Source organism: Phodopus roborovskii, unplaced genomic scaffold, assembly GCF_943737965.1.
Source record: "Phodopus roborovskii unplaced genomic scaffold, PHOROB, whole genome shotgun sequence".
NCBI lineage: Eukaryota > Metazoa > Chordata > Mammalia > Rodentia > Cricetidae > Phodopus > Phodopus roborovskii.
The window spans coordinates 15,588,291-15,607,312 of record NW_026125052.1 but is presented as its reverse complement, the minus strand read 5'-3'; the positions used below and the strand labels follow the sequence as shown (position 1 = coordinate 15,607,312).

General features: G+C 51.2%; 2 protein-coding genes across 3 annotated transcripts; one reads left to right on the top strand and one right to left on the bottom strand.

The window, feature by feature from the left end:
- The first annotated feature begins 242 nt into the window (after positions 1 to 242).
- Hap1 (huntingtin associated protein 1) lies at positions 243 to 6,965 on the top strand. 2 transcript variants are annotated; one of them, XM_051176635.1, is made up of 11 exons: positions 243 to 772; positions 1,686 to 1,762; positions 2,078 to 2,194; positions 2,309 to 2,487; positions 2,660 to 2,759; positions 2,837 to 2,903; positions 4,034 to 4,164; positions 4,514 to 4,576; positions 4,843 to 4,980; positions 5,099 to 5,190; positions 6,363 to 6,965. In XM_051176635.1, the coding sequence occupies exons 1-11, from the start codon at positions 382 to 384 to the stop codon at positions 6,814 to 6,816; spliced, it is 1,809 nt and encodes a 602-aa protein (XP_051032592.1). In that variant the 5' UTR covers positions 243 to 381; the 3' UTR covers positions 6,817 to 6,965. The 2 variants fall into 2 exon arrangements, with proteins under 2 accessions (XP_051032592.1, XP_051032598.1); XM_051176641.1 differs by having other exon boundaries at positions 351 to 772; positions 4,846 to 4,980.
- A 10,933-nt stretch (positions 6,966 to 17,898) lies between these two features.
- Positions 17,899 to 18,402, bottom strand: Gast (gastrin). Its single transcript, XM_051176956.1, has 2 exons — positions 18,190 to 18,402; positions 17,899 to 18,078 (listed from the first exon to the last, which is right to left on the bottom strand). The coding sequence occupies exons 1-2, from the start codon at positions 18,398 to 18,400 to the stop codon at positions 17,975 to 17,977; spliced, it is 315 nt and encodes a 104-aa protein (XP_051032913.1). The 5' UTR covers positions 18,401 to 18,402; the 3' UTR covers positions 17,899 to 17,974.
- Between the last annotated feature and the right edge of the window lie 620 nt (positions 18,403 to 19,022).

Here is a 19,022-nt window from a genome sequence, read left to right as displayed (position 1 = left end):
GGTAAGCTGGGAGTGGGGGTAAGCTGGGAGGGGGAGCTGCTTCTAGACAGAAGCTCGGGGTCCCTCGGCCCAAGTCCAGGGAAGCGACGGCTTTGGACAGAACCATTCTCAGAGGATGGAAAGGGACAGGAGCTCTTCACCGTAAACTCGATCCCGCAGAACCAACTGGAAACTTGCTCATCTCTTTCTTTCCTCTTTTCAGTATTTTATTTCATGGTCCATCACCGTTGCTGCGTTCTCTCTCCCTCACGATCCCGAGTCCTCAGCACCACTACATTATCTTCTGTCACCCCTAGCAACACGCGTGGTACAGCCCAGTGGAGCCCGCTCCGGGCACAGGTTATAAAGGCTCGGCTGCGGCAGCCCACTGCGGGAGTCAAGATGCGCCCGAAGGAACAGGTGCAAAGCAGTGCGGGGGACGGGACAGGGTCGGGGGACCCAGCAGCAGGCACCCCCGCGACCGAGCCTGCAGCTAGTCCGGCCCCGGAGTCCTCGGCGGAGCCCAAACCTGCTCCGGCGCAGGGAACCGGGTCCGGACAGCGAGCTCCAGGATCCCGAGTCAAGACAGGAAGCTTTTGTCGGTCCATGATCGTCGGCAATTCGGACGCGCCATGGACCCGCTACGTATTTCAGGGACCTTATGGTCCCCGGGCCACTGGCCTGGGATCTGGAAAGGCCGAGGGGATCTGGAAGACGCCAGCCGCCTACATCGGCAGGAGGCCCGGCGTGTCCGGCCCTGAGCGCGCGGCGTTTATTCGAGAGCTGCAGGAAGGTAAACTGAGTCTATGGGATCCCTCACTGGCTGCTACTAGGGCATCTCGGAGAGGAGGTACTCAGGAGCCCCGCCCCCGCGAGATCGCTGTCCGCGGTGCCTTTTTAGTTTCCCTTTCCCATCTCTTCCTCTTTTTCGGGTTCCACGATTTTTGTGGGTGCGTCAGGTCCAGGGCTTGGGCGCTCCCCGCCCCCTCTTCGCGCCTGTTGCTGTGCAGATCTGCGCACTCTCTGTACCCCCCTCCACACCTCCGTCTACCGCAGTGCCAGGAAAGGGGCGGGGGCCGCCGGAGGGAGTTGCTGGTCGCGTTCTGAGCCTGCGCTAGCCCGTGGGATCAGCCTGCGTGGGTGGGTGGAGGGGGGAGCTTTTGACCACTACTTGGCTGCAGGGGTCTGGGTAGTGTTTTCCTGGTGCAGGGCTGAGGCGGGAGGAGTAGGCTGGGCACTGGGCTTCTGTCCCTCCTCTTCTGGGCGGGGGCAATTTTAGACTCAGGTGCCCGCTTCTGGGTGCTGAAGAAGTCTCTTTGGCCTTCTTGCCACACGCAACAGGTGTAAGATGGGTGATTGCATTTGTTTTTATGACCGAGGAGGCTCTATTGAGCTGGCTTCGATGCAGATTGGGTCAGGCATGAGGAGTCAGTCTGCAGCTGTTATTTCCCCTGAATTTATACCTCTAGGGACCAAGGACCCAGGGGTCCTCGGAGTCCAGTTTCTGAACCAGGAGGATGGTTTTGCTCTTACAGTACTCAGGCTCTTCCTAATGAAGCAGGAGTGTTGAGATCCGGAGCCGTGGAGAGGGTACTAGGGCTGGATGATCTCAGTCTCCTGGCTCCATGACCTTTGAGGGAGGGACACAGTGGCTGTGAGCAGCCTTGGCTCCTTTCCCTGACCCACTCAGGCCTTTCCTCCTGCAGCACTGTGTCCTAACCCGCCTCCCACGAAGAAGATCACCGAAGATGATATCAAGGTGATGCTGTATTTGCTGGAAGAGGTGGGTCCTTCCTTCCTCATCCAGGCCAGCCCTCGTTTTAACTGCCCTGCAGGACTTAGGGATTTTGTCTGTTTTTTATTTGCCTGGGGGCCAGCTTGAGGGCCCCTCTCCTGGAAGACTAGTGGCCAGTGTGGGCTGACCTTATTTTATTTCCCCATGATGGGAAACTGAGTCAGACCCCAGAGTTGGTTAATAGTCTCTGACCTAGTACCAGGTGTTGGAGAAGCTTTCTTGTGGCCTAGCCCCAGTTTCTCCCTCCTGTTTGGGAGGTCCCAGAAATTGGGAACCTATGAATGGGTGGCTCTCCTTTTACAGAAAGAACGGGACCTGAACACAGCTGCTCGCATCGGCCAGTCCCTGGTAAAACAGAACAGTGCTTTGATGGAGGAGAATAACAAGCTGGAAACAATGCTGGGCTCAGCCAGGGAGGAGGTATCTGGGTACCTGAGGGAGAAGGGGAGGGGGTCAGTGTGTTTTCTCCCCGAAACTAGCATCTGTTCTGTACCTTCATCCTCACGTTTCGGTGGCTTCTCTCTCCTCGCCTAGATCTTACATCTCCGGAAGCAAGTGAACCTGCGAGATGACCTCCTTCAGCTCTACTCGGACTCTGATGATGATGAGGAGGATGAAGAGGAGGAAGAAGAGGAAGAGGCTGAAGGGGAGGAACAGGAAGCACAGAGGGATCAAGATCAGCAGCATGATCATCCTTACGGTGCCCCCAAGCCGTATGTGTTCTGCCTTTGTGCCTGGACCGTCCCTTCTCAGAGCCTCAGTTGGCTGATTTGTAGACTGGGGTGGGGAGAGCTGTTGGGACTTGCTGACACTGCCATCCTTATCTAGTATGGGGAAACCTTGGGGACTGGGACCCCTGTCATCCATGCCCCTCCCCATTGCCAGGCCCCCTAAGGTGGAGACACAGCACCGCTGCCCACAGCTGGAAGCTCTGCAGCAGAAGCTCAAGCTCCTGGAGGAAGAGAATGACCACCTGCGAGAGGAGGTGAGGACAGGGAGGAGGCCACGCCCTTTGGCAGGGGACGGTGACAGCCTTGCCCCTTCCTCTTTCCTTTCCTCCAGGCCTCTCACCTTGACAACCTGGAAGATGAGGAGCAGATGCTCATTCTGGAATGCGTGGAGCAGTTCTGTACGTGGCTCAGTGATCCGGGGTGGGGCACTATCCCGAGGGGTGGTGGAAAGAATTCAGGGTTTGGAGACGTGAGATCTGAGCTGAGATCCTGGCTCTGGGACTCTGCAGCTGTGTAAGCGCAGACAAATCCCTTGGCTCCTCTGAATGCCCCTCTTTAGGAGGAGGGTTAATAACCAGGACCTGCTGCTTGTCATCTAAGGCTTTATGACAATTAGGTGAAGCACCATTGCCAAGCATGGTGGTGCACACCTGTAATCCAAGCATGGTGGTGCACACCCTAATCCCAGCACTGGAATTACACACACTGGGAAGGTGGATGGGACAGTGGGGAGGGAGCCAGGAGCTGCCAGAGTCTGGGCATTTAGGACTGGGGGAGTTCACAGCCTAGGACCAACCTGGGCTTTGTCTGTCTCCTGAGGACCTCAAGCCTGCTTGCTGAGATGCAGGCTCAAAAGGGTAGCATTTAGCCTCTGCTATCTCCTCACCTCATCCCTGACCTTCCTTCCCCCTGCACTCCAGGACTCTCAAGTCTCAGTGTCTCTAGCCCCTGACACCTCATGATACACAGTGGGATGTCTCTGCCCATCCAGGTTCTTTTTCCTACAGCCCAGATGAGTTTTCTGAAGCCAGATCTGGTTCCATCTTCCCACTGGTCAAAGGATAATCCCGGTCCTTCTCCCACCTTTGTGATTGGGTCTTCCGCTCACTGCCCCAGCCCCTCTCACGGACCACACTCTTCATCTTCCTTTGTGTGGTGGGGCTCACTTAACCAGTGGTTCCTTCCACAGCCCTTCCCAGGCTTTGCAGCATTGGATTGAGTCAGACGCTCTACCTGTGATACCCCTTTCTCTACTGCTGTTCCCCCCCCCCCCCCTTCACACTGGCTCCATTGTAGCCCATACTATTTGGGATTGTGAGTTCCTTCCCCTAACTGCCTGTCTCCACTGTACTGGAGCTCCGTGTGGGCTGGGTTCAGGTCTTACCAACCATACCCCCCCCCAGTCCCTGCTCTGCGTTGATAAGCCATTTCTGATGAAGACCCGAGCAAAGAGTGCCAAAGCCCCATGGGACCCCTGAGGGGCGGGACAGAGGCCCAGAGCCAGGACTGACCTGTGCTCTTTCTGTAGCTGAAGCCAGCCAGCAGATGGCAGAGCTCTCGGAGGTGCTGGTGCTGAGGCTGGAGGGTTATGAGCGGCAGCAGAAGGAGATCACCCAGCTGCAGGCCGAGATCGCCAAGCTACAACAGCGTTGTCAGTCTGTAAGCTGCACTGTGGAAGTCCCTTTCCTTTATCAAGGCTCCTGGAACCCCCCGAGCCTCCTCTCCCTACCCTGCCCTCCATAGCTCTGGGCTCTGCCAGGCCCAAAGGCCTTCCGGTGATAACTAGAGAGCCATTCAACCTGCCCAGTCATGTCCCTAACCGAGCTCTCACAGGATCTCTCTCCCAGGTACCGGGCTGCGTGACCCCCACTTCATGACTCCCATTCCATGTGACTTCCTCCTAAAAGGACCGTCCAAAGCTCCCTGATGTCAGAAGACTGTTGGGGCTGGGAGTACAGGAGTGGGAGGCCTTGGGGGTGGGGGTCTCACGTGTCCTGCTTCCTTCCAGTATGGAGCCCAGACAGAGAAACTGCAGCAGCAGCTGGCTTCGGAGAAGGGAGTCCACTCAGAGGTGAGGTCCCATGTGTCCCTGACCCAGATCTGGGATGCAGGCCCCTGGGGACTGCTGGCTCTCCACAAAAGACAAACAACATGCAGGCTCCCACCCTGACCCGCTTATGGCTCAGCAGGTAGCAGTTCATTTGAGGCCTGAATGGAATGGGTCTTGTCCAGGGTCACCCTGAATCTCACTCACTGTTTGGATGTAGAGCAGGGGCCCTTCCCTCTGCCTAATGTGAAAGCAGGCAGAGCTCCTAACTGGGTACCCCTGGATCCTAGCAGAGCTTTCGAGCAGGCTCCCACACGCAGGATTATGGGAGCAGGCTTCGTGAGCGCCATGAGGATGGAAAGAACCATCGCCATCGCTCCTCTATGCCTACTGGTTCTGTCACCCACTACGGATACAGCGTGCCTCTGGTGAGGATGCCCCCTTTGATGTTGGGGTACCCTGTGTTTCAGCCCTGCTGGCTGGTTTCTGCCCTCAGATTTTTTTTTTCTGTGAGTGTGGGAGTGGAATGCCTCTCCTCTGTTGTAGGATGCACTTCCGAGTTTCCCAGAGACGCTAGCTGAGGAGCTCCGAACATCCCTAAGGAAGATCATCACTGACCCTGCGTATTTCATGGAGAGGTGCGTGGTGGCTGGGATCAAGGCTTGGTTCAGCTATGCATACTTTATTTTACCCAGTGGCAACTAGCTTCTCTGAGTGGGGCATGATTGACCCTCATGTCCCGACCTCAGTTGCTTCCCCTGGTGACCACCCTCCCCCATTCACACTGCCTAATCCCTTCCTCTCCTCTATGGACTGTGTGTCTTTTGTTTTTGTCTTTACAAGACAGGGTTTCTTCTCTGTGTAGCCCTGACTGTCCTGGAACTCACTCTGTAGACCAGGCTGGCCTTGAACTTTGAGACCGGCCTGCCTTTACCTTCCCAGTGCTGGGATTTAGTGTGTCACTATGCCCGGCTTCCTGTGACTTTTCAACATGTTTGTGCCCCACAGACTTTGCAGTGTGAGCTTCCTTAGTACACTGCAGGTCCTGTTTTCTGTTTGGGACTTAGGGGATGGCTGTGGGGAGACATCAAGCCTGGGGTACCCTGGCTAAGGGCTCCGCATCATCTCATTTCACATTGCAGCAGCCAGACAACAGCTTGTTGCTGGTTCTGTGACTGGAAAACTCTGGGAAGGTGTGTTTTGGGGGTGTTGCTCACCGGAAAGTTGTTTTGGGAATGGGCTGTTCCCTTTTTGTTCAGATGGACGACTCCTAGGTGGCTGTTACACTTAAGGCTACTCTATGTAAAGACCAAAGCTTTTCTTTCCTTCACCTGACCATGAACTGACTGTGAATGGCCTAGCCGTTGGGAACATCTGGGACTCAGTCCCAGTTTGGCTTCTTTGTGTCACCTGACCCGTGTGAGCCTGACCACAGTGGATTCATTTCTATGACAACTGGCTCTGGGATGAAGTATCCCAGTTGCTCATGTTTAGACAGGAGGGTGGGGAGTGGACGGGAGGATGGAACCTGTTTGATACTGACCCTCCTCCGTCCTGCAAAGGGGCATGGGCTTACGGTATTAGGCACCCTGAAGATGATTCTCTTTTCCTTCACTTCTGTCTGGGACAGAGCTAGGGAGGACCATGAGAGTCTGTAGACTAAGGCAGGACAAGAGAACTCACAGAGAGCTGAGGGGTAGGGATGCGGTTGGGATGTCCTCCTCAGAAGTCCCTGGTGGGAGAGTCCTGGGGAGTGGAGTTAAGTGCCGGGGAACTGCAGTGTGGGTGACCCCACCGTGTCCCTGCCTAGGTGTGACATCCACTGCAAGGAGGAGCAGCGAGAGCAGGGGCAGGGGGCGGTGCCACCACCCCCTCAGCCACAAGATCTCAAGCCACCCGAAGATTTTGAAACTCCAGAGGAGCTGGTGCCGGAGGAGGAGCTGGGGGCCATAGAAGAGGTGGGAACCGCTGAGGAAGGGCTGGCAGAAGAGGCAGAGCAGGCGTCTGAGGAGACCGAGGCCTGGGAGGAGGTAGAACCGGAGCTGGATGAAACCACAAGGATGAATGTGGTGGCCTCTGCCCTGGAGGCCAGTGGCCTGGGCCCTTCCCACCTGGACATGAAGTATGTCCTCCAGCAGCTGTCCAGCTGGCAGGATGCCCATTCTAAGCGGCAGCAGAAGCAGAAGGCAGTCCCGAAAGGTGAGTGCTCCCGCAGAGGACACCCTCCTGCCAGTGGGACCAGCTTCCGGCCATCAACCTTGTGAGAGGTGAGGGTACATGAGCCCCCCAAATGCTCATTTACCTCATCTTGGTCCCGCTCAGTGTGCTGATTTGCATGGACTTTGCATACTATTTACACAGGCACCTCCAGTCCCCCTTGGCTAGAACCGTACCTCAGTGCTCATCTAGACGGAGTTTGTGTACAAGAGTCAGCTGCTGCCCATCTACCTTCTTCTTGGGGGCCCGCACTGGGGATCAGGGCTGGACTATATGCCCCCTTCGTACCTCAACTCCCTGTCTCTATCCACCCTTCTCCTGTCCTTCATCCCTAATTCCTCCACTCCCAAAACTCCCCAGCCCTGCAGCAAACAATGCGGGAGGGGGGATCTTGGATCAGCAGCCCAGGGTGCTGACCCAGGACTCTTAAAGGCTGGAGGAGGACAGGGCCACTCACTCTCATAGTGCCTGGAAGAAAGAGGGGCCTTCTGGGGCCACCTAGGCCTGGGACAAAAGCCTCTCTGCCAGCAGGGGCCACAGTCAGACCAGTCCCCCACCCCACCCGGTGAGTTGAGGGGCTCCTGCAGGGTGATAGGGTGGGTCAGGGGCTCCTTTGCTTATCTAGAAATCCTGGATTTTGAGAGTTGCATGCTCTGAGGGCAGGCCTTTTAGGCCCTGCCTATGAGGAGCTGTCTGCGAGTTCAGATGATTTGGCCCTGGATCTTTCTTTTCCTTGTGATGGTTCCTCCTGCCCTCACACCCCTGTGGGTAGGTAAATACTGTCGTGCACCATTTATTAGAAGAGGGACCCAAAGTTCAGAGAGCTGAGCTGGCTTGTCCAAGGTCACACAGCTGGGAGCAGACCTGAGCCGGTGCCTGTCTGTGAGTAGTGAAACCCTGGTCTGGTCTCCCTGCTACGCACAGCTCCTGCGTTCCACCTGAAGTTTGTAATGTGTTGGCGGCCGCCTTTCATGTCTGGCCCGCCCGCTGTCACACTCTGATTTTTTTTTTTTTTTTTTGGCACCAGTGGGGGTTGTAAATGGAGTCAGCACTTCTGTGACTGATGACGGGAAACCTGAATAACTGTGGTGGTTTTTGGTCCCCTCCTGACACACGGCCCACTGGGTCTGAGGTGGATCGGGCTCCTGGTTCACATCCACCCGCTTCTCTTCCAGGCTGTGCTGTTTCCCAGCAGCCTGCAGGGGCCCCACAGTCAGCTTGAGACCCCTCCTTCTGCTGCCTGGCCAAGTCCCACCCTTCCTTCCCTTCCTCTGAAACAGGACCTCACGCCTGCCTGCCTGTCAGCAGGCCTTTCTCGGTCCTAATAGGCCTAGGCCCAAGCTTCCACCCTTGTCTAGGACAGTCGGAAAGAACCCCAGTTCCTCATTCTGAGACTGGTACCAAAGCTGTGGCTACTGGGACCCTGGGGGCGGAAGCAACCTGTGGGCGGACTGGCTGGCTACCAGACCCAGCTGTGAGATGGGTTACGAGTGGCCGGGGTGGGGGCCCAGGTCTCTAGGGTAGGCAGTTATTGGGAGGACCCTCTTTACCCCTCGAGCCACTCACATAAAGGGACCTCCCCAGTCCTGGTTGGCTGTTGGAACCTGGCTCTTTTTGCTGTCCACTGTCCTTCCCCTATTCCTATCACCGTGTGTACCGTGAAGTGTATCTGAGTGGGGGTGGCGGAGGGGTCCCTCTGCCCAGTGGCGTGTCCGTCTCCTGTGGCCTGTGAGTTTCCCTCTAGAGCTCTGCCCTTTCCCACATCTTTGCTCATACATAGCCGTGGCCTCGGTGCCTGTCCTGTTCCCACAGTGCTTCACAGTCTTGTAGTTGTCAGCCTTTGTATCGATGTATGTGCCAACGTGGAAATAAAGAGCTTGTGAGTTACCTGACCTGTCTCAGTCGGTGTTTCTTAGGAAGTGTGTGTGTGTGTGTGTGTCTGTGTGTGTGTCTGTGTGTGTGTGTGTACAGTGGAGAGAAGATGGGTAAATACTGAATGACATACCAAGGACTCTTATTAAATATAAGTGCATATGACCCACTGCTGTGTGAGGGCAGATTAAGGAAGTCCACCAATGCCTGAATAAAAGAATGACGAATATTTATTTGGGGAACACTCACACAGTGGAGGTAAAGAGCCACCAGTGGTCTTCTGTCCCTAAGGCACAGGATGCTGTGATACAGGATGCTGCCATCAGGTCTTAGACTACCACCCAAGAGAAGAGAGAGAGATTTCCTTTTCCTTATAAGGATCATGTCTTCGAACTGAAGCCACACCCTACGACCGGTACCCTAAAACTTGTGGGAGCAATGTCAGGTGATGTTCCCTGCACTTGTCAGTGGTGAGATGGGGGCCCCGACAGTTTCAGTGATCCAGGCGTCTAATAGCCAGCTATAGCTGGGTTTGAACCCAGGTCTTTGAAGCTGGCCAGCTCTCTTTCCTGACCCTGACATCCCTGGGATTGGGTCCCTGTGCTCTGGTTAAATGGATGAAATGGGAGCAGAGTTGCTGTCTGGCTTAGATCAAACCCCTAACCCTGGAACAGGAATGCATAGCTCATCTCGGAGACACCTCAAGAAATGTCTTACGGAGAGGGGAAGTAACAGGAAGCTAACGTGGAGACGTTTGAGACCCAAGTGGTCTCTCAACTTAGGAGACTTTGGGGGGGGGATTCTTCATATCCAAACAATAATAACCCACTCATGATTTCAAAAAGGCTCCTATCAGTTAGTTGATATGTTCAGTCTATTTCTAAGAACCCCCCAAATCACCATTAATCCCAGCACTCAGGAGGCAGAGGCAGGCAGATCTCTGAGTTTGAGGCCAGCCTGGTCTACAGAGATTTCCAGGACAGATTCTACCTCCAAAAAAATGAAAGAAAAAAAAAGACCTCCCCCAAATCTTTTAACAGTTAACAATACTCAAAAGTTCATGACAGACATGGTGGTGCACACCTTTAATCCCATTACTCTGGAGGAAGAGGCAAGCAGATCTTGGAGTTCGAGGCCAGCTTGGTCTACAGAGTGAGTTCCAGGATGGCCAAGATTACACATACAGTGAAACCCTGTCTTGAAAAAACCAAAGTCCAAATTCAAATTGTCTTAGCCTATGAGAGTCAAGATAATTCTTAGCTATAAATCCTATAGGAAGGAAAGTTATATATTTACAATTTATAGTGCTACAGGGTAAATATCTAGTGTTACCTTTTCCCCTTCTTTTTGAAACTGGTTAGCCTCAAACCTACAAAGATTCAATTTTCTCTGCCTCTCTCAGGCACCTGTAATTTTAGCATGGGGAGGCAGAAACAGGTGAATCAGGAGTTCAAGACCAATTTGGGCTCACTGCAAGACTATTTCCAACAAAACAACCAAACAAGGAAAGTAGAGGCTAGAGAGATGGCTCGGTGGGTAAGAGTGCTTGGTATGGGCTGGACGTTAGAGTGCAAGTCTTTAATCCCAGCACATGGGAGGCAGAGGCAGGCAGATCTCTGAGTTTGAGGCCAGCCTGGACTACGGAGCTAGTTACAGGATAGGCTCCAAAGCAATACAGGAAAACCCTGCCTCAAAACAAAACAAAACAAAACAGTGCTTCCTATGCAAGCCTGAGACTCTGAATCCCCAGCACCATAGAGAGTGGAAACAGGAGGCTCACTGGGGCTTTTTGGCTAGTTCAAGGCTTAGTCAGAGGTCAGGTCTTGTAGGCTTAAAGCTGAGGTTATAAGGTGGGATGCCCAATATTCTCCTCTGGCCTCTGATCATCTGTACATGTGTCTATACCTGCATACACACACACACACACACACACACACACACACACACACACACACACACATAAAGAGCAAGACAACCAGATTAATTCACACTGTGGCATATATATATGCACGCGACCAGAAACATATGGTGGTGAACATCTTTAACCCCACCACATGGAAGGCAGAGAGACAGGTGGGTCTCTGGGAGGTGGAGGTCAGCCTGTTCTGCATAGCAAGTCCTAAGCCAGCCAGAGCTAAACAGTGAGGCCTTGTCTCAAAAACCAAACCAAACAAAAAAACAGCCAAAAGATAAATGGTATAGAATGCTATAAGCCGTGGCTATTCCTCTAATGAACCCGACTGTGCATTCTCCTCCCCGGGAACCCTCTGGCTGGTTAACATTGCCTTCCTGGTGGCCTGACCTAGATCTGCACTCTTAAACCTTGGTCACGCTGCCTATGTCAGGCCAGTCTGTTTGAATTTCCTACTTATGGTTATGAGACTAGAAGCACCAAGAGCACCCCCACCCCCACCAAACAGGCCCCTGAATCCCAGACATGTTCCTTCTTGTCCCTGACATGAGGTTTTCCTTCGTGGAAAGCAGGGACAGTAACCCCTGATGGTCATTTACTTTGTTCGTTGGCCTGAAAATAGGAAGACCCAAACATGGCCAAGAAGTAGCTGTAACCATATTTTTTTTTTTTTTTTTTTTTTTTTTTTTTTGTGGTGCTGGAGATTGGGCTCAGGGCCTCACACATGCTTAGGAAGTGCTCTGCCATGGAGCTACACCCCTAGTCCTGTAATTTTATATTTTTTTAAAGCTTTTTTTTTTTTTTTTTTTTTTTTTTTGAGACTGAATCTCTGGTAGGCTCAACTCCATATTCAGTCAAGTATGACCTTCAACCTGGTCCTCCTGCCTCTCTTCCCAGTGCTGGGATTTTATGTGCATACCACGCTGCCCAGTTTATAGAGTAGTGGGGACTGACATCAGGCCTTTGTGCATGTTAGGTAAGCACTCTACCAACTGAGCTACATTGCCCTGCTCCAGATACTTTTTCCTAAGATGTGACACAAATGTCTATTCATTACAGACAAAGAACAAAGTGACACTATCACTGAAGTTCAATTTGGTGAACCCATGAGTTTATTGGAGTTACTTACAGGAGCGTGGGTGAGGGACTGCTTACAGGAGCAGGCATGACTCAAGAGCAGTTGCATCACCGAAAACCCATCCAAATACAATGACTCATGAGAACCGGAACTCTGAAATTCACTGGGCAACTTGGAGGCAGCTCAACAGGTCGGAGCTACCTTGCAGCTTTAGCTGGTCTGAGTCTCCTTATAGCTTCTTGCTGATTATAAAACCTTGGGAGGGAGGAGTCTTGTATATCTGTTCAGTTTCAGGAACTTCCTGACACTTCTCAGTTGTTTACTTCCTGAGTCTTTTTGTTTTGTTTTCTTTTACTTCTTTTCTTGAGGCATGGCTTCTCTTGTAGCCCTGGTGGCTGTCCTGGAACTCACTGTGTAGACCATGCTGACCTTGAACTTGCAGAGATTCATCTACCTCTGTCTCCCAAGTGCTATGAGTAAAGGTGTGAGCTTTTTCCAGGATGGAATACATCAACTCTAAGGAAATCACTCTATAATAGGCCACTATGAACATTGTAATTCAGGTGTTAGAGTGCTTGTCCTCCAAGTCTGAAGCTCTGGGCTCCATTCCCAGCACCATATAGCACCTGTATGGTTACATGAGACCCCATTTCAAACAAAACAAACAAAAGGAACAACTTTTGAAACTGTTGTGGGATACTTGTATGCTGTGTGAAGATATATTGCTGTGATTGGTTTAGTCAAGAGCTGAATGGCCAATAGCCAAGCAGGAGGTATAGGCAGGACTTCCAGGCCGAGAGAGAGGAGGGGGGAGTAGGAGGTAAATCTAGGCACAGGAGAGATGCCAGCTCGACATGGAACTAGTTGGACATACAGAATGGGAATAGGGGTAAAAGCCATGTGGTCAAATGTAGATTAATAAAATTTTGGGTTAATATAATTTATAAGACCTAGTTGAAAATAAGCCTAAACTAAAGATCAGTCTTTCATAATCATTAATAAGTCTCAATATCATTATTTGTGAGCTGGTAGTCCAAAGAAAAATCTTATTACATACAATTGTGGTTTTTGTTATTGTTGTTTTCATTTTTGTTTTTTGAGAGAGTGTTATTACGGAGCCCAGGCTGACCTTGAACTTCCAACCCTTTTAATCTCCCCAGTGCTATCATTACAGACATGTGCTGAAAGCATCTATATAATTCTTCCCTGAGAATCTACCTACCTTCCCTGACTTTGCCTCTTAGCTTACTAAACCTAAATTATTTTCCTTTTTTTTTTGGTTTTTCAAGACAGGGTTTCTCTATGTAGCTGTGGGCTGGCCTCAAACTCACAGAGATCTGCCTGCCTCTGCCTCCAGAGTGCTGGGATTAAAGGCATGCACCACCACGGACCCACACCTAAATTATTTTCTATCTGGCCCTATAAGAAAGAGCTTGCCAGCTCTCGGGGTCTGCCCCTGTACTGTGCAGACAGACAGTCTGACATCCCTGTCTACCACAGGTGCTTTGACGCTCATTCCAAACATGTTTGAATGTGTACTGTGGTCTGCTCTGGCTGGATGAGATCTTTCCAGTCCTTCTTCCTGACAGAATGGAAAATGCATTTTCGTTAGGTCAGCATGTATGAGAGGTTGCGTTCATCTGTTCTTGTGAGATCAGCTAATCTGTCTATATTCATGACTGTTGTTGCTGATGTTTGCAGTAGTTCCCGGGATGGCCATGGTCCATCTTGCCATTCAGGACCCAGGCCTGGGCAGTATAATGGGGCACACCACTCCTATCTCCCTGAAGTCTTTAGGATAATTCCCTGCTGTTTCACCTGGCATGTGGCTCTGTGAGCAATAGGGCAGCTTCAGGGGCTTGCACTTTGTTTTCCTACTGTGGTGATGTCTTATTCCACACCGCAGGGTAATTACGATGGATATTCTGCCAGCTGTCATGTGTATCTATCCAAATTGCACATGCCTAGACTGAGAAATGACAAGGTATGTCTAAGAACTCTCTGCACCTATGGTGAGACACTCGTGCGGCATTCTCCTGGCTTCCCTGTGCCGCCTCTAACATGGACGGAGGCACCAGGGCCTTCTTCTGGTTCTTTGGGGGTGAGTGTTGGCTCAGGCCCTGTGTTCAACAGCTTAGCTGGTGAACTCTGGGTGGGGTTCTTTTCCCCAGTGTGCACTCACCCTGATTAGTGGCTATTCTGGGAACACAAGTGGATTTGGAAGCCAGGCAAAGGATCACGAGTTTCCAGCTCAGCAGCTGCCATCAGCCTTTGGCTCCTCTGCTCTGTCTCTTTGAAGTATAGAATCACCACGGTAGAAGCTACCACAGTCGAGCCTGCGGTTGGAACCCCTTGCTAGCCTCCATCTATAAGTGTCTGATCTGTACATATGTAAATGCACCATGCACATGCCTGGTGCCCCTAGAAGTCAGAAGATAGTGTCATATTCCTTGGAGCTGGAATTACAGAGTCATGAGCCAAGATGGGAGTAGTGGGAATGAAACCCCGGTTGTGTTGTCTGGAAGAGAAGTCTGTGCTCTTATTTGCTGACCTTTCTCAGCACCTATTTTATATTTTGAGGTCTTACTTATAGCCTGGGCTGGCCTTGAATCAGGGCAATTCTCCTGCCTCAGGTTCTAATGATTCTGGGATTACAGGTATGAGTAACTCCTCCCCAGTTCCTGTGCAGATCTAATCCCCACTATGTTAGAATGTGGCTTTCGGAATAGGATCAATGAAGATGTAATTAGTTAAGATGAAATCATTAGGGTGTGCTATAATCTATGTGACTGGTATCCTTAGTAAACATTTTACACACACACACACCGAGAGAGAGATAGAGAGAGAGAGAGAGATTGCATGAACACTACGGATAGAGACAGAGGCCTATAAGCCAAACAATGCCAAAGACTGCCAACAAGCCATCAGACATTAGGAGACAAACAGATTCTCGCTCATTGCTCTAAGAAAGAACCAACTCTGCCGACATGTGGGTCTCAGACCTACACTTCTCCAGAGTTTCAGGACAGTACACAGGCTTTTGGCTAACACTGTCTCTTGCAAACTAGGAGAGCTTCTCATTGATGCTTCACCTTCCTCCATTCCTGTGTCCTATGGAGTGCCCTTGCATCCTTGTAGAGAACTCCAACCTCTTCTGGGTTCCGTTGTCTTACACAATAATTCTGCTCTGTCATGACCACCTCTCAGCCTTTGATCCCTTTCTCAATACTCTGCCCAGACAATGCTGACATTTTCAATGTGGTTCCTGTAGGTGGTTGTTTTGTCCAAGCTCCAAGGGAGTTGTCCCAGGAAGACATGAGTACTGGCTCCAGGTGTCCTTGCTAGGATGAAACTCAAGTCACATGAAGATGCTGTCCAGGTCTCGAGCCCTCATCCATTTCTGCTTGGTTAGGTCCACTGTAGTGATCCACAGCCTCAAAAGCCCACCCCACTCCTCTATGTGTTCCCCTGACTTCTCCTGGTGCATCTCTCCAGATTACTCAGATCCAGCCACGTGCTGAAGTCGGTAGGCCTTTCTCCCCTGTCCAGGACTGTGCTTGCCTGCATGTTCAAGCTCGGTCATAGTTTCTAGTGTAGAGGCCCTGAAGCAAACAGGTTCAGACCCTGTGAAGGTGAACCATCTTCTGAGGGGTCTGCCTCTGGGATGCTGTACTGGGTGGTTCTGTGTGTCAACTTGATACAAGCTAGAGTCATCAGAGGAAGGAACTTCAGTTGAGGAAATGTCTCCATGAGATCCAGCTGTAAGGCATTTTCTCAATTAGTGATCAATGAGGAAGGGCCCAGCCCATGGTGGATGGTGCCATCCTGGGCTGCTGGTCCTGGGTTCTGTAAGAAAGCAGGTTGAGCAAGCCAGGGACAGCAAGTCAATAAGCAGCTCCATTCCATGGCCTCTGGTCAGCTCCTACCCACAAGGATCCTGCCCTCTTTGAGTTCCTGTCCTGACTTTTTTCAGTGATGAACAGCAATATTGAAGTGTAAGCCTAATAAACCCTTTTGTCTCCAACTTGCTTTTTGGTCATGGTGTTTCATGGCAGCAACAGAAGCCCTGACTGAGACAGAGGCCTCTGGAAGGTCTCCGTTGCAGGGGAGGCTGCTCACCTCCGGCAAGGTAGAGACTGTTCAACCCAGGGGATCTAGAAGGCTTGGAGTTAAAGGCTAGCCTCTCCGTGCCCCTCTCCCGTTCCCCTGGGACTATAGGATACTTTGCTTGGGTTTTGGTTTCAGCTTGTTTGGTTTCAGCTACTTTGAAACCAGGATTGCAGGCATTTTATTTGGGTGGTGACCCTCCAGGAGCCCCAGGAGCACTAATAGGAGTGAGAAATTTCGAGATTTGGAAGGGAAAGAAGCCAATAGAGAATGTCACTGAGCAGACTGTTGCTGTGCAAACTGAAGAGCTCTGCTGGAGAAATCTGGGAGACAGCAGGACAGTGTCTTGAATGGAGCCCTGCCATTCAAGGTGTGGGGGAAGCACTGATAATTATCTTACAACTCTCTCTGTCACTGATGGAGTACTAAGCACCCCAGATTTCCAGTTTGGCCAAAGCAATGGTCCTATAGTCAGGAATCTCTAAAGAGCAGTAAGCACTCAACCTCTGAGTGGGGAGAAAGCATAGAAGAAATGAAAATATACCCAAACATGTGCCTCCCTGGTGTAAGGACTATTTTAAACCGAAGGCAAACAAGAGGATGACCCTCCAAATAAAGCTTCCTGCTTTTCTGGTAGCTGCCTAGAAGCAGAACTCGGCATCCAGGGTCTGGAGAGGTGGCTCAGTGGTTGGGAGCACTGGCTGCTCTTCCAAACGACCCGGGTTCAATCCTCAGCATCCATCTGGCAGCTCACAATTGTCTGTAACTCCAATTCCAGGGGATCCAATGCTTCTTCTGACTTGTGAGGGTTCCTGTACACACATACATGCAGGCACATGTGTACACAAAAAATAAACAAATATTTCTTTTAAAAAAGGGATAGCTTTAAACAACAAAAACCTTCCGCATTCTGCCAAGGACGAAAGTCTATCACTGGAGGCAAGTTCAAACCTTCTTCAGGCTAGAAATGCCATCAAAGGGTTCTCTTGGCAGACTTCATTAATCTGCTTTATTGGCCTTTATTGTATACTTGCTTTCTCACATAGTTCACCACCCTTAGACGCAATGGCCAGATTCATTTCTCCACAGATGAATTGTTCTTTGACAAAGATGCTGAGAGCCTGTATTCAGAAACACCACTTCAAGGTACACATCACACGCTCAACATACATCCTAGTTTTCGATGGTATTGTTTGCTTTTTTCTTGAGGTCTTTTATCCCAGAGCTCTAGCTGTGAACCTTTTATGAGTAGAGGCAGGAATCCCTCTCTTTAGCTCTTGGGTGGAGTGACTACCTGCCAGGAATCTGTTGAAGACCAAGGAAAGGCTAAGGACACAAAACAAAGAAAGGCTAAGACACAAAACCTGTGCCAGCCGTTCACCTGCATGTCTGACATGGACCCGTTGGGAAGAGGGACATGTGGTCCCATGCCTAGCTTCCCAGCTTGCTGAGAAGGCAAAAAGTCACCTACACATGTGAAATTTTTGTGAAGGGTGAGGTAGAGAAATGGCAGATCCCCTAGGGACACCTCAGGGAGGAAGGGGAGCCTGCCATGTTTGGTCTGAGAGAACATTCCGGGAGCTGGGAACACTAAGGCCAAAGAAGCAGGAAAGAGCATGGTGTGTGTGTGTGTGCGTGTGTGTGCGTGCGTGCGTGTGTGTGTGTGTGTGTGTGTGTGTGTGTGTGTGTGTGTGTGTGTAAAGGAAGCCGAGGAGGAAAACACTGGATTATCCAGGTCAGAAAGAAGGCAGCTGAGCCAGCACAGGGCTTTAGAAGAAGTCATGAGTTCATTGTAAATGGGGTGGGCAGCCTTGGAAGGTTTAAGCCAAGAGTGACATGTTTTGACTCATCTTTTATTTTTTTGAAGATTTATCTTGTCTTTAACGATGTGTTTATGTGTGTAGGTGCATGTGAGTGCAGATGTCCAAGGAAGTGAGACTGAGGTTTGCGTCTCTGGAAATGGAGTTGCGGGCAGCTGTGAGCCACCTGATAGGGGTGCTGGGAACCGAACCAGGATCCTCTGGAAAAGCAGTAAGCACTTTTAACTTCTGCCCATCTCTCCGGCCCCACCCAGGTAGATTCTTATTTAATGTTATTCTCTGGTCTCTGCCCAACCCCTCTCCAGCCAAGCACATGACACAACTCAATGATACACTGGAAGCTACTTTATTTTTTTATGTTATGTAAGGACAGAGCAGGGCGTGGCTGGAGGTGCTTGGGTTCTGGAAGATTGTTGCTAGTTACGCTGGTCCCCTTCCTCAGCACTGCGGCGGCCAAAGTCCATCCATCCATATGCCTCTTCTTCTTCCTCCATCCGTGGCCTCTGCTTCTTGGACAGGTCTGAGGAGGTGACAGGAAGTGAGAATGGAGAGGAGGAGGCCTATTCTCCAGGAAACTGTTGGGCCAGTATGCGGGAACCATAGCCAAATCTGACTGGGTCAGCAGTCCTACCTGTTATGAAGTGTTGAGGACTCTGGAGCCCCAGCTGCCTTCGATGGGGAGAGGCTGGGTGCAGCTGGTCCAGCTGGTGCGGTTCCAGGCCCCTGCTGGTCCCTGGTCCAGAGGATGCATCCTGTAGATGGGAGTGGGGCTTCCAAGAAGCTTCAGAGAAGGTAGCCAGAACCAGCACCAAGATGAGCACGCATATGCACAGTCGAGCCATCTTGTCTGAAAGGGGAGAGGGCTGGTTTTCAAGATGGGGCTATCCCATATAGATCCAGAGGTAAAGGGCTAGACCAGAAGGGCTCTCAACTGCCTGGCTACAGATGAGCAATACTGTGCAGAATGGCAGGCCCATCCTTAGTTGCTTTTCTCCCATGCCTGCCAGCAACCGAGGCCCTCAGGTCTTGTCTTTCCTCTTTATCCACGCTGTGACAGCCAGTGCTTGAGGTAAGTCAAAACCTAGAATGGGAGTTGGGGAGGTGGCTCAGTGGGTAAGGGCATTTGCTCTGTGAGCATAAGGACCTGAGTTCAAGTTCCTAGGACCATGTATAAATAAAGCTGGATGTTCCTGTAATCCCAATATTGAAGAAGGGGGTAGAGATAGGATTGCTGGGTATTGCTGGCTGTCAACCCAGGCAGGGGATTCACTAGGAATGATGGCATACACCTTTAATCCCAGTACTCAGGAGGCAGAGGCAGGAGAATCTCTATGAGTTTGAGTTCAAAGCCAGCCTGGTTTACGTAGTTCCAGGTTAGCTAAAGCTGTATAGTGAGACAAAAACTAGACCAAGTCGGGCAGTGGTGGCACACCTTTAATCCTAGCACCTGGGAGGTAGAAGCAA

What these genes read in the sequence shown, in the direction of transcription:
- Gast (XM_051176956.1), bottom strand. Translation starts at nt 18,400, where the DNA reads ATGGCTCGACTGTGCATATGCGTGCTCATCTTGGTGCTGGTTCTGGCT. An exon ending in TCCTCAACACTTCATAACAG is followed by an intron (nt 18,079 to 18,189) that starts GTAGGACTGCTG and finishes TCACCTCCTCAG; the next exon opens with ACCTGTCCAAGAAGCAGAGG.
- Hap1 (XM_051176635.1), top strand. Translation starts at nt 382, where the DNA reads ATGCGCCCGAAGGAACAGGTGCAAAGCAGTGCGGGGGACGGGACAGGG. An exon ending in TATTCGAGAGCTGCAGGAAG is followed by an intron (nt 773 to 1,685) that starts GTAAACTGAGTC and finishes TTCCTCCTGCAG; the next exon opens with CACTGTGTCCTAACCCGCCT. An exon ending in TACAACAGCGTTGTCAGTCT is followed by an intron (nt 4,165 to 4,513) that starts GTAAGCTGCACT and finishes GCTTCCTTCCAG; the next exon opens with TATGGAGCCCAGACAGAGAA.